The sequence below is a fragment of the Antennarius striatus genome, chromosome 7, assembly GCF_040054535.1.
Source record: "Antennarius striatus isolate MH-2024 chromosome 7, ASM4005453v1, whole genome shotgun sequence".
NCBI lineage: Eukaryota > Metazoa > Chordata > Actinopteri > Lophiiformes > Antennariidae > Antennarius > Antennarius striatus.
In genome coordinates, this window is record NC_090782.1 from 22022939 (window position 1) to 22039909 (window position 16971).

Genomic DNA, 16971 nt, shown 5'->3' on the forward strand with positions numbered 1-16971 from the left:
AAGGGGGCTCTTACGTTGTTTCCATGGTAGCGCTATACAACATGTGTTAAGCCAGTAAAATGAGGCTTTAGCCTTTCTGGTTTTTAATTACATCCAGTAAGAGGTTTGTTTCGAACAAAATGTATTTTTTTGACACGGCCTATTACTCCACCATTGCTTCCTCTCCATATTAAAGTTGGTGTCCTGAGAAAAACAGTCTTTCTATTTTTGTTTCAATGAAGTAGTTGTAATCATTATACACTTGCCCTGAACAGATATTGGAAAATTAATTGTCACGCTTGAAGCCCTTAAGTCGACTTTAAGATTTGGTGAATTAGTTGCTGACTGTCCTTTAAATAATCGCTCGTATTAAACACACAGAAGTCATCATTTACCGTCATAGCATGTTTTAGATATTTCAGACTGACTGAGAGATGCGTGCCATGATGTTTTTTTGTTGCTGAGAACATTGTGGAGTTGTCGTGAGATGCTCTCGGTTATCATGGGGAACGCCTCTTTGGATGCAATATTCCCTGCTCGCTTTGATTCACATGGGGTCATCACGGCTGCTGCCTTTCACCTGATGGGCATGAATTTCCATCAGAGTGCTACATGCGCTCCGCTGCTCATGTTCTGTAGATTATCTTTACGTCTGTGTCACCTATGGATGAGACACTTCTGCTTCCAGATAATTAAAAAGGAAGATGTGGGAAATCCTCATATTATAGCCACAGTTTATGTACAGCATCATTTGAAACTCCCCAAAATGACCAAAAAATGGCATAAAAATCTATTTCTAGGTACTCGATGTGGTTTGAAGGGATGTTATTTTTCATTGACACACACACACACACACACACATACACACACACACACACAGAATAATAATGCTAATAATCTCAGGTGTGAAACTCTTTCTTACGTCTCCACATCCTGAACAAGGCTCAAGCCGACACGCTTTGGTGTTTTATACACTCTAGCCGATACAAATACAGGCCTTTTACCCTTTTTAAACCACCTGGAGTGCAGAGTCCTGTATTTTTTTTTATTATTATTTTTTTACCTATAATCAGCGTTTTGAAGGACACCTGTAGCACTCCAGTTTTTTCTCTTTTTTACTAAGGGACATTTGCTACTGCTTTATTCTTGCATCAAGTAACTACAGACAAAAAACTTGACCTTTACAAAAACCTGTGTATTTTACTGATAAAGAAGAGAATGTGAAAACTGTGATTTTAAAATACATAAAAGCACCTTTCTGTGGAACTAGTTTTTAAGCAATTTATGACATTTGGATGTAATTTCCAAAACTTTACAAGTGTTGTGCTGAATATCTTGTGCTTCTTGAAAGTTTAAAAAAAAAAAAAAGGTGCAGTGTATATTTAAACTGCACTTAACTAGAATTAAGCGACTGCTGTTAGTCTGATGCATGAAGTAAGAAGTGTGGAAATCAGTCATCATAAGCTTGTAGCTGAAAACTACTTCAGCTTTTGCGTTCTTCAATGTGAAACACGCGTCTGGTTCCGCCCTGCAACAACTACCCTGGATGTAATGACAAAACAGAACCAGCAGGGAGCGCACTTTTCATACCATCACGGTGTTTCCTGCGGGGTTTTTTTTTTTTTGGGTCAAGGACTTGTTTTAAAGCGCGACACTCCACTTCATCGCATTAACATTAAGTGTGTGCTGCAGAGCAGCGGAGCGCAGCGTGTCAACAACCTCCAGTGTAATTCAGTATCTGCGTATATAATCTACTCCACATGAAAACCCAAGGATAAGCATGCCTTGTAATCTTTATTAATAAACACTTAGTTGTTGTAACGATCAGAATCATTTTTGAATGACATTTAAAAAAAATGACCTGGCGGTATAAAATTACACAACCTTTTTTTTTGGTCGTTTTTTAAAAAGTGAAAAACATCATAAATCTTTGACCAAAAAAAGTCTAAAAATACAATTATGCAAAGAAACCTGACTAGGAGGGAATGATGCTGAGTTTTCTGTTTTAGGGCCAGAAATGGTCATCGAGAGCCATTAAATCACTGAATTATTTAACAGGAATATGAATATATGCGTGTGGACATTGTTCAGAGGGAACATAAGTGACTCTCCTTCCATCACAATTCTATATTGTACGTATCTGTGGTCACATGACCTCCCACGCACACTCACGGGAAACGAGTAGAAAATGCTTTTACCTTTAAAACGTTTCATCTCGCTTGTATGTACTTTCATATTGTAATAATACAGATAATATTGGGTGCATGTTGAAAGTGATCAGTAAAACTAAATAAATACTTCCAATACTCTTCTAATTTCAGTTTTTATTACATAAAAGTGGTCTTCCTTCTGGATTTAAGCAGAGATGTGGGTCTGACAATAATCCAGATGTCTGTTGAAAGATGAGAACAACTTCGAAGGTGGGCTAAACAGGGCAGGTACGGGGCTTTATAGGGAGAGGGAGTTGTCTTGGGCTCAGACTGGAGTCCTCCAACCTTTACGCACGGGTCCTGCGCCGGGAAATCGGCATTGTGGCCCGGTCTACTGTCTGCCTGTTGTGGGGGAGCAGAATCGGCGACCATCTGAGAGAGGAGGTGAAGTTTTCACAAGTCTGGTGGTAGGTTTCAGATTCGTGTAGCACCAGCTGCAGGCGGAAGACCCACGGATCTCCAGGACCTGCTTCATCGTTAAAGTAGAGCGCAGCCTCTCTAAACCCGGGATCCCACTGTTAATCGTTTTAGATTATGTCTGATGAAATATAATTCAATTAGGACGAGCTAATCCCGTCTATGTGATTTATATGAGCGGCTCAGCGGTGTTGGAATTCTGTTTCTTCATTCTTGGGCTAAATTCATTTACGCTTAATATGTGCGTAAATCACAGCCACTGCTCTGATTTATCGGTGGTCCAAAGCTTTCCAGAATTTATAGACAATAAAAATGACATTGTAGAGAAAGTATAAGTTATTAAATAATCACTAAAATCACATTTTTATTTTTATTCAAAATCTGTTTTTTTCCCCCGTCGAATGCGTAATGATAACGCTGTCCGGTCAGCATCACGGATTAAAAGTGGGATTCCGGTGCTCTCGGTCATAGATGTCCTCTCAGCTGGAGGGAGGCCCCCAGCTGGACACCACAGCAAAGCTTGACGTACTAAAATCCGAGGGTCTTGTTGACGTGACAAGTCTTGACGGATGCGCCGGGCAGCGCGGCCGCCGCGGGGACGTAAGAGCGAATAAAGTGTCCCAGTCTCCAGAGCGCCATCAGCAGAAACCACGCAAGATGACCCGGAGTCCCAAATGCGCTCGCTGTCGGAACCACGGCGTAGTTTCGTGTTTGAAAGGCCACAAACGCTTCTGCCGCTGGAGGGACTGTCGCTGCGCCTGCTGCCTGCTGGTGGTGGAGCGGCAACGCGTCATGGCAGCGCAAGTTGCGCTCAGGAGGCAGCAAGCTGCGGAGATGAAGAAAGCGCACGGCCAGGTCAGTGATGGAGACACGGGTGGAGACGAACGGGGAACCGTAGAAAAACAAGTGAGAAAAAAAAAATAGAAGATACCGTGGGGAGATAAACCCAAAAGGCTAATAAATGACTTTGAAGGTCAGAATGCACAGCTAGTTTTCATCACTTTCTTTTATCGTCCATGCAGAATGATTTACAGAAGGAAAGTGGCCACATTAAATGTATAAGAATTTACACGTTGTTTACGCTTTTTATTTATTTATTTAATTTATTTTCAACTTATTCACATGAAACCAATTTGACCCCTTTTGGAATTAAGTTCAGAAGTTTGCCACCTGAAATTAGGTGCAGAGCTATATAAGCCCCCCCCCTCCCCAGGACTGTGATCACAGAATATGTTTCACAAATATCAGCACAACTAATTAGAGTGATTTTTTTTTAAAAAGTGCATGCAAATGCTCCATTACAAAGTAGTTACACATGATTCTGTTTAGAAGTTAAATATTAGAGCCAACAAGATGAAGTGTTACATTTTGAGAATCACAAGCTCTGATTGTCTCTTACTTTATGTTTTAATTCCCTTTAATTACCCCTGAGCAGTGGTTTCACTTTGAGATGATTATGTCTAATTCCTGTTCCCATGTTTCTCTCAGGGAAAAAGGGGAGTCAGGTGTGCAGCTCCGTTGCGGAAGGCAGACTATCAGCGTTACACCAGAGCGGCCCAGCCGAGCTTCCTGGCTAAGAGCATCCTGCAGGGTACTGTGTAATTCACATCTCGTCTCTCATTAGCATACTCATTCTCTCCAAATCTGTAATGGAAAGGGCAGCAGAAACTCTGAAAACCAACGCTGACATTTCAGTTTATTTTTGCTTTAAATGCACTAAATTAGGCCTCAATATTTAATTGAATGTGAAATCACAACATGGCCAAAAGAAATGTCCACCTCATAGAAGCTGAAATTGCCTGATTAAGTTAAATTACATCGCAAGATGACATTAAGATGAAAAAATGAAAACATTCCTTGGCCTACAAACATTTCCTTGATGAAGGAAAACATGTTTATTTGTTCCAGACCCCACAAATGTCGCTTAATTATGATTTTTATAGTTTTTTCCCCCCACAGCGAGAATGAAAATGGAACTATAGCCCAATTATGTCAAAATTATTATTATTATTAGATATTTTGTTACTTAATGTGTGTAAACGTTAATCAGATCATTTAATGAAATGATCTGTGCATTGAAAGGTTTATCTGAGGCCAAGCTCAAGCCTGATTCTAACACTGCATGCACTTCAGTTCACACTGAAAGTGCGACAGGACCTCCTCACTGTCCATGCTTCTTCTCATATGTCATTACCCAGCATTACACACACTTAATTAATCCAAACAAATGAGATCATTCTGACTTCACTGTTTCACAACACTAGGCTATTATTGTAATCCATGGAGCGTTTTAATAACTGCTGGCTTGCAGTCAAATCCTGCAGGTTTTGTCGTTTTATTTTTTCAGCCTTCTGAACTCTCAGCAAAACAACAATGACGCCGCTAACCAACTGCATCATTAAAATAATGAACAACGTGCTAAAACATCAACACAACAATTAACTGGTCGGAACAATTTCATGATACATAACTGAATCAAATATATGAATACATAAGGGCAGCATGTGGCTTGCCTTCCTTTCGCAGACCTGAAACCGACATCGTCTTTGGAGGATGACGCCTCCTGCTGGTCGAAGCAGATGCAGCGCAACCAAACGCACATACCCTGTCCCACCATCAGCGCCAGGATGAGGAAGAGGAGAGCCTTCGCCGACAAGGAGCTGGAGAATGTGATGCTGGAGCGGGAGCTGAGGCAGAGAGAGCTGCAAAGTGACCTTTCTTCCGCCGTGCTCTTCCCCATCCTCCACCCCCCACCGATACCCATCTCCCCAAGCCTCCACTGCTGTCTCCTAAACAAGGACCCTACGGCTGCAGGAGCGTCCAGTTATGTGCCCGTGTACAAATATAAGTCACTCTATGATTGTGATTTGCAGTTCTATCAGTTCTTGCACCTGAGGAGTAGTTCCGCCTCAGAAGGTGACTCGAATGACTTTTTATACCAAAGCTCAGGGACATCCAGGGAGGACGAGGAGAAGGATAACTGGAGAGACCGCGAGAAGAAAGACAAACCGGAGCCGATGCCTCGACCACTACAAACCAAACATCCCAGCAGCGCCTTGTCCAATCTGGATCTTGTCAAATGCCCCACAGATCTAACAGAATTAATGGACACTAATGGAACTCCAACCATCACACACTCTATTTCTGAATCAGGTCAAGGAGACCTGAGTGTCACTGCACACAGCAGGACCTTGGAACCCAGACCCCTTACAGCAAAGGGCTGGTGTGAACACACTCCTTCCGACCTGGCAGGTGCTCATATCGACTCCATCAAGAGCCCTCATGGCAGCTCAGTCAGGACTGCCGCTGTGAGGCCATTACCTTTCTCAGTAGAGGCTCTGCTGAGGGCATGAGGAGCAAAGTGAATGTGGTGGAGTGGACTTTGTTTATGTGTGAAAAACAACTGGATTACAGGGTTTGAAACATTTCAGGTAGCTTGTTATAAAGGTAGAAATCAGCAAAATATGTCTTTGTCTCCCCTTTCCTAGTTTTCATGAAAATGTATTTCACTGTATTTTGAGTATAATCAAAGAATATGACAATCAAACATGTATGTACTTAACATATATATACTTTCATACACACACTGAGCATATGTTGTACAAATACACACTTTATAAGTTGATTAAAAGGAAGTTAAGTAGTGTAATAGTAGTCTTACTTGAATTCCGTGGCATTGTCTGGTTTTGAGGTGTCAGAACAAATTTTTTTTAAAAAGCCTCTTTAGTTATACGAAACCTAATAGAAAAGGAGGAGCAGACAAATGTTGACAGCTAAAAATGCGAATGTATGAAAGGGGAGGGTCTCGTGTTGCCTAGGTGACATTGTTCTTTATGCGTGCTGAGCTTGAAGCTGAGCTTGAGTTTGTTTGAACACGCATCAGATCCGTATCCACTTGTTCTCCTCCCACGCTTTTTTTTTGTTCCACGTTGTAATCTGACAGAGATGGAGGTCAGATACTTTTTACAACTCCGGACCTCATGGCGTCGACGCCGTGGCGATAGCGTGCCGCCGTGCATCTTTGTTTGCCGGCATGCACCGGCATATTAGAATGCCTTTCTCTCCCTGTCTTTTCACAGATAGCCAGATGGGGCAGATTGGTGGAAAAGGAAGATTAGGTTATGAGCCTGAAAGTGCTGAATGTGTGCTATTGTGTTTTTATTGTGCGCTATCTGTCTCGGCTTTACAATATTATAACCTCTTCCTTTTGCAGAGAGCGTGGATTGCCATTTTCACTGCCATGGTAAAGAGATAAGCATCAGTCACAAAGCAGTGATAATGACTTCCGTGAAGAATAACAGAGGATATAAATCAATCCTCACCCCCCTCGGCAAAGCTATGGGGAAAAGCTCATTTATCCAGCTCCCTCATGCTTTATGCTGGAGCGTCCTAGACGGGGGTGAGCACGGCTTAACAGATAGCGACCTAGCTATGAAATGCTATTCACCTTCCACCTGGTCTCATTAAGACGGCGCCCAGGATGGAGAGATTAGCTTTATTGTACTGCGCTCCTTAGAAAGGCTGATTCAATCATTCAATCCCCCCCCAGTATATTAACATTTTCTTTTTGTTGGCCAGGGGTGAGAAAAAAGGGGAGGGCGAGAGGTTATTGGATTCAGGCCAGTTTGCTGACAAAGCAGTTTTAACAGGTTGAAACATGTTTTTGGATTTCCAACAGCCCCAATTCTCTTTCTCCTCCTCTCTCGCCCTCTGCCTTTTGTCGCCCACGTCCAGCTCTCCCCGCTGTTCGTTCTCTCATTGCGGCTCATTTCCATTTCAGCGGGATTGATTTCACTCAGCTCGGGGTGGAAAAGCTTTGCTTTGGCATTTGCCCGTAACTCTGGTCTTCATATTTTCATCTCGGACTCGTTCATCAGTCACTGAGAAAACGGAAGGAGGTCAAGACGGCTGATGGGTGTATCAGAGATTACACACAGGTTTTACATCTGTCCATCCATCGGTAACCGTTGCTTCACCTCCTCCTACGTCCTACCGTCCATCTAACGGTGTTTGCTCCAGCTGTGTTCAGAAGCTAAATTGTCATTCAGGTGGGGTTTTTTGTCACTCCGGGTTCCCTTCAGGACCTGATTAAAGCCGCCAGACGTCTCTAGACGTTTGGTGTCATCTACTGATGAGTCTCAGCCCCCCCCCCCCCTACTCGGACAGATCATCAGCGACATTTAGCATCAAGATTCGATGGAAAGCCTTTGATGGTCCTGCCAGCTGTCCTCATTACGGAAGGAGAGCGGACTAAAAGCATGCATTGGTGTGGCAAAGTCATTTCTATTGGCACATCAAAGAGAGCTGCTATCAGGATTTAATAGTGTGGTTATGGGATGTTTGAACAGGGTGAAGAACATCCAAGTCGATCGACCACTGTGTTTCTGATGTAGCGAGTTTGAATTGATAGAAACAGTACGCCTGTGTGTGAAGGTGTGTGTGTGTGAGCTTCCTGTGGAGTGTGTCTGACGGCTTTATCAAAAGATAATCCGAGCTCCTTATTCCATCTCTAAGTTGGAGACGAGCTACCAAACAAATTAAGCTCTGCCTTCTTGCATCTGAAAGCTCATTATTCCGTCACCACCCAGAGCTCATGACCAAGAACACAGGCTGGGAATGGATTGACAACTCTCAAGGCTTGCATAATAATTATTGCCAAATATTAGTTCTACATATACAGTAGATGTATGATGTCAATCTAAAAAGCAGGAAAGAGAATGAAACTATCATGGGACAATTACTTTTAGATGCAGACGTAAGGGAAAACTGAGCTCACTTTTCTGACTCAGAAATGAAACCACAGTCTAAAAATGTGTGTGGTAGTATTTGTTAAGAATTCAATTTTGCAACCCTGCTATCTGGATAGATGTTGTTGTTACACTCCGGGCGGGTTTCTTCTACTTATTTCAAAGAAGCATCTGCAAATTGAATATGTAGGGACAGAGAAGACTGTTTGATCTGTCTGCCAGCTTGAAGCGAACTTTGGATTCACTCCTGTCCCACCCTGCCCCGCAACAGCCCTGTATGTTCTCTGGTGTTTGGTAGCCAAGGCTCCACAGATACTGGTGTGGGGTTACGTTAGAGCCGTGCAGCCAAAAAAGTTCATTAAAATGAAGACTAAAAGGGATTTCGTGACCAATTCTCAATGAATCGGACCGACTCAGCTGCTCCTGGCAAACACCGATCGTTTCAGGCTATGTGGATCCTGAAAGAATACCAAGCTTTGCAAAATCAGTTTTCAGTTGGGCTCATTTTCTCCGACGAGCTTTATCTATCCGTAAGTAGTAGATCTGAACAACTGGCTCCATAAAGTCATAGCTAGCTGACTGTCACGGCTAATAGAAACAACAGGGCTTTAATAGAGGACGAGTGTCTGCTCTGCCCCCCTGACAGAGACATTCCTAATTGACTGTAGTTAGGTTTCCAGTCCGGCCACTGCCACCCTTCATTTAACAGAAGAACAAACACACCAACCCCTCGCTTTAAAAGCCAGCCCTGTGTGTAACCCAGCCTGCCTCGGTCAGACTAGAAATTTCACAGCTTTAAAAACATCTTTGAAACAGGCAGGGTAGAGTTCTTTTCCCGCACCTCCCCACTTACCCCCATCCTGTACTATTTGGGTTTTTCCATTCACTAACGGTGTGCACGTACAGCATGTGTTGTGCTCGTATGTGCGCGGAGTTGCACCGACGCTATTCTAGCAGCCTTGGGGACGACCGGCGGTGCCCACAGCTGCAGCTGTGTGGTGATCCAGTTACCGTCACATGGTGCCACTTGGCCGCCGAAGAACTACCTCTGCAATATTAGAAACCAAAGCAGACCACAAGACTGCACTTTCTCTCACCTCTCTCTCGTTAGATGTTTCCCCCTTTCCAGAAGACATTACAGCGCTGAAGATACAACGGCTTACGGCAACCTCGCCTCACATGTAACCCGAACATAGGTATCAAACACCCGTTTGGATTTATTGCTCGACACATTGAGAAATTTGTCGTTCTTTAGTTACCTCACATCAGGTCAAAACAAAACCCCTCCATGCAAGGATGCAAGTTTGAACTTAAATGCTTATGCTTTGTGATGGATTCACTTTCTTCGGTTTTGCATTTTTATGTCATTTATGTTTAAATGTGTGGTTTAATGTCAGTGCAGAAAAATACTAAATTTAAGCAGGAGGTGATGACTCAAAATGCAAACACTTGTTCTCTCTCTCTCACCGCACATCCCTTACCCCTCTACTGCAGAGAGTGTGGTTGTGTAGGCAAACACACAGAGGTGCAGTTATCTCTCTCGACTCTGGCCTGAGAGTGCTCACCTCCATTAGCTAAAACTGGGACATACCAGGCAAGTTCAGGAACTTCAGTGACCAAGGGTGGTAGCAATAACAGCAATGCAAAAACAACGCATACGGCAAAACCATTAAACCAGTATTTACCCAGCTTGCATGAGATTTTATCCTATAGAAATTTCTGCAAACCCAAAGTCCAAGAATTTCCTTGACCAAATTTTGACTCTGGATAATCCGCTCTGATGTTATTCATGCTCTGATATCTATACCTCCATATGCTAACATATTGGCACCATCTTACAAGTGATTGATTATCGGAGGTTTGAAAAAGAGAGTTTAACGACACATAAAACCGTGTTTTGATGTCAGGTTCACAAACCTTTAAGAATAACAGCCGGGGCAGGCGGGGTGCTGAGAGGGAACCGAGAGCATTCAAAGAAACTTGTTGGCGAGTTGAGATGGAGAGATAGAAGGAACCCTGCAGCTCACAATAACGTGTAACTGTGATAGAACCTGCCAAGATCAACATGTTTTAAAGAGTTTCCATTTTTACCCGTAGACTACACTACCAGACAAACCGCCACGCCACACAAAAGTTAAAACTATAAGATCACAGGGGGGTTAAAAAAGGATGTCGCTCAATTCTTGTCTAGTAGAATATACTATTATAAATAATGTCAATAAAACATGGTATTATACATCTCAGATTTCAGTAAAGCACATGTTGAAGGCATTTATGGAGAAGGGACTGGCTATTCCAGGTTGGTGTTTTAGCCGCTGGCGGAATAGATGGGAGATGAAGTCAAGCCTGTTGCATCGTCCTCCTGCCAAACTGCGCACGACTTATTTTTAAGATTTGGAATGAACACGAATGAAACACGCAAACGATCCATGATGTGACTAAGATTGTCGGCAGGTATACGATAAATGTGTTTTAATGCACCCGTTGAATCACTAACTTAATTTAAGTGACTAATAAATTACATTTTTGTAAAGATTCCTACTTCAGATGACTGATCCATTTTAATTTTCACGACATTATTACTCCCGAGTTTTGCAGTGAAGATAGTCCCAGAGCTGCCTATATTCAATATACTGTGCATATAACATATGGTAGCTGGGCTGTCAGATGAGAAGACAGAGATTGTCTCTTATACTCTCGACTGCATGACTGCACTCAATCGCAATCTAAAGCCTACCCTATTTGAATGTCTGTACACTCCAGTGACTGACCTTTAACTAGCACAGCATGATGACATGGACTGTGAATTTGTGTTCAATGATGCTTCATGAATAGCTGTTCTAAATAGAGTTCAGTGTAAGGAGAAGAAGTTCGATGAAGTAAATAGGTGAAGTACTGGAAGCAAAACAGACAAAGCACTCTCATAAATCTCCAAATATCAAGCTGACATTTAATTGAAAATGAGACTATCACTAAATATAAGATGTTCCACATTGACAGACATCCAAAATATGAATAATGGATGACATAAATGCATAATAAATCTTGTTTTACACCTCATACAGGATCAACTATCAAGAAATATGACAGATCTAACCTGAATTTAACTGTCCCTGAAGACTAAGCCTCAGGAACCGTCTGATATACAAATTAAAGGGTGTACAGCTTGAACTCAATTGAAAATTAACATTTAATCTTCAGATTTGCCTTTTTAACATTTGTTCAACCTAATGGGGCTTTAATTATGTGATTAATCATTTCTCCTGCTCTGATTTGCCTACTTGTGTTTATCTTGTTTTACTCAAGGGTTGTGGATATTTATACCTTGGAAAGCAAATTATGTTCCAAATTAACTTCCAAGCTGAGGTGACTACTTTTTATCGGTGCCGTATGTTGAACAGGTTTAAGTGTGGAAATGTTAACTTTTAAATGTAAAACTAAGGTGTGTCAGATACAGTCAGACACAACAGAACTTTGGCCCATATCAGCTGGGATAGGCTCCAGAGGCCCCAGGTGCATTCAAAGGATTACAGCTGTAGGAAATGGGTATCTCGGATGTGGGCTACTCCAAACCAAAATAATCATGAAGATATTTAAATTTCGAAAAGTTCACTTCTAATGATTACCTGTATTTCCGAAAACAAATCTCACATCGATCAGTGCGCTTGTGTAAAATTACTTCCTGTTTCACGGCGGTGGGTTCGGAAGTGTGAGAGTTCCCAACTTGTGACATCGTAGGTCTGTAAGGTCACCGTTCAAGTGAAGTACATTTGGATTTGTCCTGAACACAGATATGGGAACACACACACACACACACACACGGCAGCAACCTTCTCAAGCCATTCTGCACACAACCTACAAATGGGATTTTTCTCCCTCCAAATATTCACTCTGTAACACAAGCTACTCTGTCTTGTGTTTTCACTTCAAACAAAGCTATTAATCACCTTAATCGCCCTCAATTAACCCCTTACACCAGACGCTTGCACCGCACGTCACACCAGTAACCATTCGCTCTGTTGCTCATGTGGCCACCGCCGCCAAAACAAGTGATGAATTGCTACCACAAGGCAATCTCCGCCACAGGCTAAATTCTCTTGGTGTCACAGCTTCAGGTGACAAAACATTAGCTAAAAAGATGGAAACAGCCACGGAGAGGCCCAATGGAGATCAATGACTCGAAACATGTCACAAGACCTGTTTCTTAGGCTGAGGTGTTGCGAATCTGCTCACAATATTTAGGAGACAGGGGATCCCTGGAGGACTGGAACATAACTGGGAGAGAACCACTAAAACGGGTAGAACTACTTCAATTCCCGAGAGTTTTGTTCCAAACTTTACTGTCACTCCAGCCGACTTTCTTTTCCCAGCGATGGACCGTTAAATATTACAAAACGATTTATGTCAGGGTTCCGGAGGCAAAAGCTGGACCAATAAGTGAGACTGAGACAGAGATATAAAGTTCAGCAGTTTATTGGAGTCGTAAACTGTCTCTGGGGAGGAGGGCAGGTGGTGATGTAGCGGAGTAAGGCTGCAGAAGTTTGAGATGCATCAGAACTTGAGCTAGAATATTTCCAAGAAGCTCAGCGTGGTAGGCAGGTGGGAGGGCTGTCTGGGTGGAGATCCACCGGACAACTAGGGCACAAGACGAACTTGGGTTCAGATGGGACAACATGCTGGAAAGACTCACTGGGTACACAAAGACGCCTGAAGATAAAGTACCCCAGGAATAGACTGTACAATCTGGCAATAAGGGGGGGAGGGATTGTCGACAGTAAATCAGGTGTTTTAGAAGCTCTTACCAGTCCCAGAGATACTGAGGGGACGGGGCAACAGAGAAGACAGGGAGTTCATTATCTGTACCTGCTTATCCTGTGCCAGGAGTTGGGGGTTCTGGAGCCTATCCCAGCTGGCAATGGGTGGGACTTGGGGTACACCTTGGACACAGTTCATCACAGGGCCAGATTAAAAAGCGTGAATATACACCTTTAACATTTTCCCTTTTCCAATAATCCAAAATCCAAATCCCTATCAAACTTATTAAAACAGGTTATAGAAAGAACTTCCCGTTGACTATACAGTTCATGAACACAATTGACAAGATATAGCTTTTAAACCCATCAAATCATCTTTCCACAGTCGGACAGACCGCAATTTTTGAAATTTTTCTTAACCCTTTGTGTGTGACATATGTTATGCATTGTGTTGAATGAACTACCCCTGTTTGGCCTTCCATTGCCATCACTGCCATCTAGTAGTTATTCAGTTTTGATGTCGTAATGATGGTTGTTGCACCCGATGTGTCGGCCAATTTTTCATCCCGGGAAGACTAATGTACAGTCTTAGGACAAACTGGACACACGTGCAACGTGTTTGAGGCATTCACATTTGCCAGTGTTAGCAGTGTTTTCACTAAAATCCACCTGTTGATGTGTGTGTCTGTCTGTGTCTGTGTGCGTAATGCCTGAGGGAGTTTTAAAATAGGATCAATTGTTCCGTCAGAAGCTCCAACAAAACAAGTTCGTATGCCATCCTCCATTGACGGCAGCTTTCACTCAGTCAGCTGACCCAACAGCGAGGTTGGACAAACCTCCAAAAACCATCCACATCGGGAAAACAGAGGATACGTATGTTTCATCGTAGTTTTACAGCAATGGACTGACAGCTGACATTTCAGCTTACAGAAAAATCGTAATCTTTTTTTAGAGCGATGTTACTAGTGGAGTCAGCTTTTATCCTCGCACTGCCAATTGCTCATTGGGTTTCTCAGACTGGGTCCCCTGCCAAATGTTTGATATTCAAGATGGAGGTATGTTCTTTTGAACACAGCTTGTGGCACTTTTCCATTCTGGCCTTGCCAGAGCTGATGATGCCAACCGCTTCTCTGCAGCTAGGGAGGACGAATGCCGATTAAATCTGACACACTTGTAGAAGTTGCCGGGTCATATCTGCATCGTGTGGTGTTGTCTTTCTTTGTTAAACATGAAGGGGAATTAAAAACGGGTGGATGAGTTGTCGGGTCTTATCGTGCTGAAGTGGTTATGGCTCGAGATCAAAATCCGCCCCGAGGACAAAGAATGTCATAAACAACCAGCGGAGATACTTACGAGAACTCCAACAGATAATCGACAACAAATGCAAAATCAATTGAACTGAATATGATTGTATTACACTGACGTAGTCATTACATAGTGAACATTAGCTGCTCCTTGACCACCAACCAAATATGTTGATGACACTTTTGGGAGATGTTTAGAGGACCTTGATTTTTAAATAAGGATCCAACAGGCATCAGCGGTTTTTAAAGTCACTGAACAAAGGTTAGATGATGACTTTGTATGGTCCAAAAAAACACCTAGGAAGCAGTTATGGACGGTTTTGCCCTTATTTTTTTAAAAATTTCATTTCGATTTGCAGCTGAGAGTCGAATTATTGTAAAATTAACATAAAACTATATTTTTTTAATTTTTTTTTTTAAGTTTTAAGGACATTTATGGCATGCGTTGATTGAATTATCAAAAGACCTTCAGGAAAATAAGCGTATGCTGTGTTGTGACTGTAGATGCTTGTAATAGAACCAGACCCAAGTGTAACTCAAAATGGAATCGGTCTACAGTATGTTCAGTTGAAACTAATGCACATTTAATTTGGCCTACATTGGTCTGAAATTGCAGTCTGGTCACCACTATTTTCTAACAATCCATCAAACTAATGCGTTAGGCGGAAAAAGACTCGGTGTGGAACAGAAAAGCCTCAGTCATCACAGATTAGCGCCGTACAGCACTCACAGACAGTGTCCACACTGTTAGACGCAAAAGGAAAGACAAAAAAGACAGAAAGACAGCAGACTGAGAGATCAGTGGAAGGATTGAGTCTTGAGCCAGCCCCTCGCCATGTAACCGGTTATTGCAGGAGGGCGAGCTAACCATGATTTATCAATCATCGTACGGGGAAAGGAAATCCTTTCCTTCCCTCTGTGAGTTTCCACTTGAAGTAGTTAAATCTCTGAGCACTAAATCACTACCTTTCTCGACACCTGAGTGAGAGCAAACGGCAGATAAACCAACGGCGGGAAATAGGTTGCCGTTAGCTCACCGAGCCGAATCACCGACAGACGAATGAGAAAACACAGTGGTGTTGGTGCTGACAAATGTGGCCACTTTCTCTACCAAATTGAGGGGGCATTATGGTTTGTGGATGTATGAGTGACAAAAGCAGGAGCAACATGAACAAGTCACTTCTGAACTTCCAGAACATTGATGCACCAGTTAGAGGAGTCGGAAGTTAAACTTTGGATTCAAGGACCAAGGGGTTTCAAGGGTTTTATTTTTTTTTATATTAATTTCACCTTATCCTCAGGATGTGAATAAAATGATAAAAATACCAGTGTTATCACCAGATGAACCCAAATGAGTCATCTGATATGAGATGCTTCCAGAGATTAGAGAATTATTTGGCTTCTCCTCTAATCTGATTGCCTTCATGCGATCGGAGGGACCTGGATGTGGGAGGCTCAGCGTGGATTTGTGCTGGAATTCGGAACGTCTGTCCTGGAATTAGCACAAGTTAAATTTAGGATCTGGACACTAGGGTCATCTAACATATAAAAGGATGACATTTGTTGATTAAATACATAATATTTATTGACACATGTAAAAGAGTAAAATGTTACTCTAGCCATCACTGAAGTGGAAATATCTGATCTCTGATGTCACTTCATTTATACTCCAGGGCCTCAGTATCATCTTGGCTTCTCAAGAACCTTAAAAACTCAGACAAATGAAGTTGAAGCCAGTCTTAGGGTTTAGATTCTTTCGTAAAAGAAGTTTAGCAGAATGTAAAGTGAAAGTAAATGCCGGAGAACAATGAAGACCGAAGAGAAAGAGTAGACAAAGAGGAACTGATGCTGCAGACAGACAAAGAATGGAGACGGTAAGCCTACTGATTGTCAGACTGCATGTCAGACCTGACGCCTTCACCTCTCCATCTGCTCCATCCCTCCGCCATCACACAATCTGCCTATCAAGACCTACTCTCAGACATCATCAGTTCTTTGTGAGTGATAGTGAAGTGTGTTTTCTTTTGAAGATATAAAATCTGAAGAGAAAACCTCAAAAAAAATTGTCTTTACGGACTGGATTATTATTGGATGCCCCCTACAAGTAGGTAAATATATTTTATACGGTTAAATGTTCTCTCTTTGGCTTTAATTTCATTTTTTCTTCCAGCACAAAAGAAGTAAACGAGACATGCACAAGATTAGATAATCTTCTATCTCAGTCTGTACAATGTAAATCTCTGACTCATAGAATTGTTTGTAGCCTGGTGCCTGTTTGTTTTGTTGCTATGATGCTGATAGTATCCAGCCTCCGTGTTCCAATTTGTGCCATATCAGTCTCCAGACTCGAAGCTGGATGGCAAGTTGGTCAGCGTTGGTGAGAATGATGCCAAATATGCAGCAAATATAAAAACAGTAATGCAAAAAATAAGATGTGGAAGAATGGAAATGTATAATATTAAAACTATAAATGGCTCTGTTTTCTTCTTTCTCAGGAGGAATCGGTGCACAGATGTGGGAGTGAGGGGAATGTGTTTGATTCTAATGAAGAAAGACATTT

At 42.3% G+C, this 16971-nt stretch overlaps 1 protein-coding gene across 4 annotated transcripts; it reads left to right on the plus strand.

The window, feature by feature from the left end:
- Window positions 1-2332: 2332 nt before the first annotated feature.
- On the plus strand, window positions 2333-6236 carry dmrt2b (doublesex and mab-3 related transcription factor 2b). Of its 4 annotated transcripts, none has more exons than XM_068319659.1 (4): window positions 2333-2596; window positions 3036-3461; window positions 4095-4197; window positions 5133-6236. In XM_068319659.1, the coding sequence occupies exons 2-4, from the start codon at window positions 3078-3080 to the stop codon at window positions 5957-5959; spliced, it is 1314 nt and encodes a 437-aa protein (XP_068175760.1). In that variant the 5' UTR covers window positions 2333-2596; window positions 3036-3077; the 3' UTR covers window positions 5960-6236. The 4 variants fall into 4 exon arrangements, with proteins under 4 accessions (XP_068175760.1, XP_068175762.1, XP_068175763.1 ...); XM_068319661.1 differs by having other exon boundaries at window positions 3078-3461; XM_068319662.1 differs by having other exon boundaries at window positions 2333-2573; window positions 3078-3461.
- The last annotated feature ends 10735 nt before the right edge of the window (window positions 6237-16971 follow it).

Coding starts and splice junctions, on each gene's coding strand:
- dmrt2b (XM_068319659.1), top strand. CDS start 3,078: ATGTCCTCTCAGCTGGAGGGAGGCCCCCAGCTGGACACCACAGCAAAG. Junction 3,462..4,094: donor TGAAGAAAGCGCACGGCCAG/GTCAGTGATGGA, acceptor TGTTTCTCTCAG/GGAAAAAGGGGAGTCAGGTG. Junction 4,198..5,132: donor GGCTAAGAGCATCCTGCAGG/GTACTGTGTAAT, acceptor TTCCTTTCGCAG/ACCTGAAACCGACATCGTCT.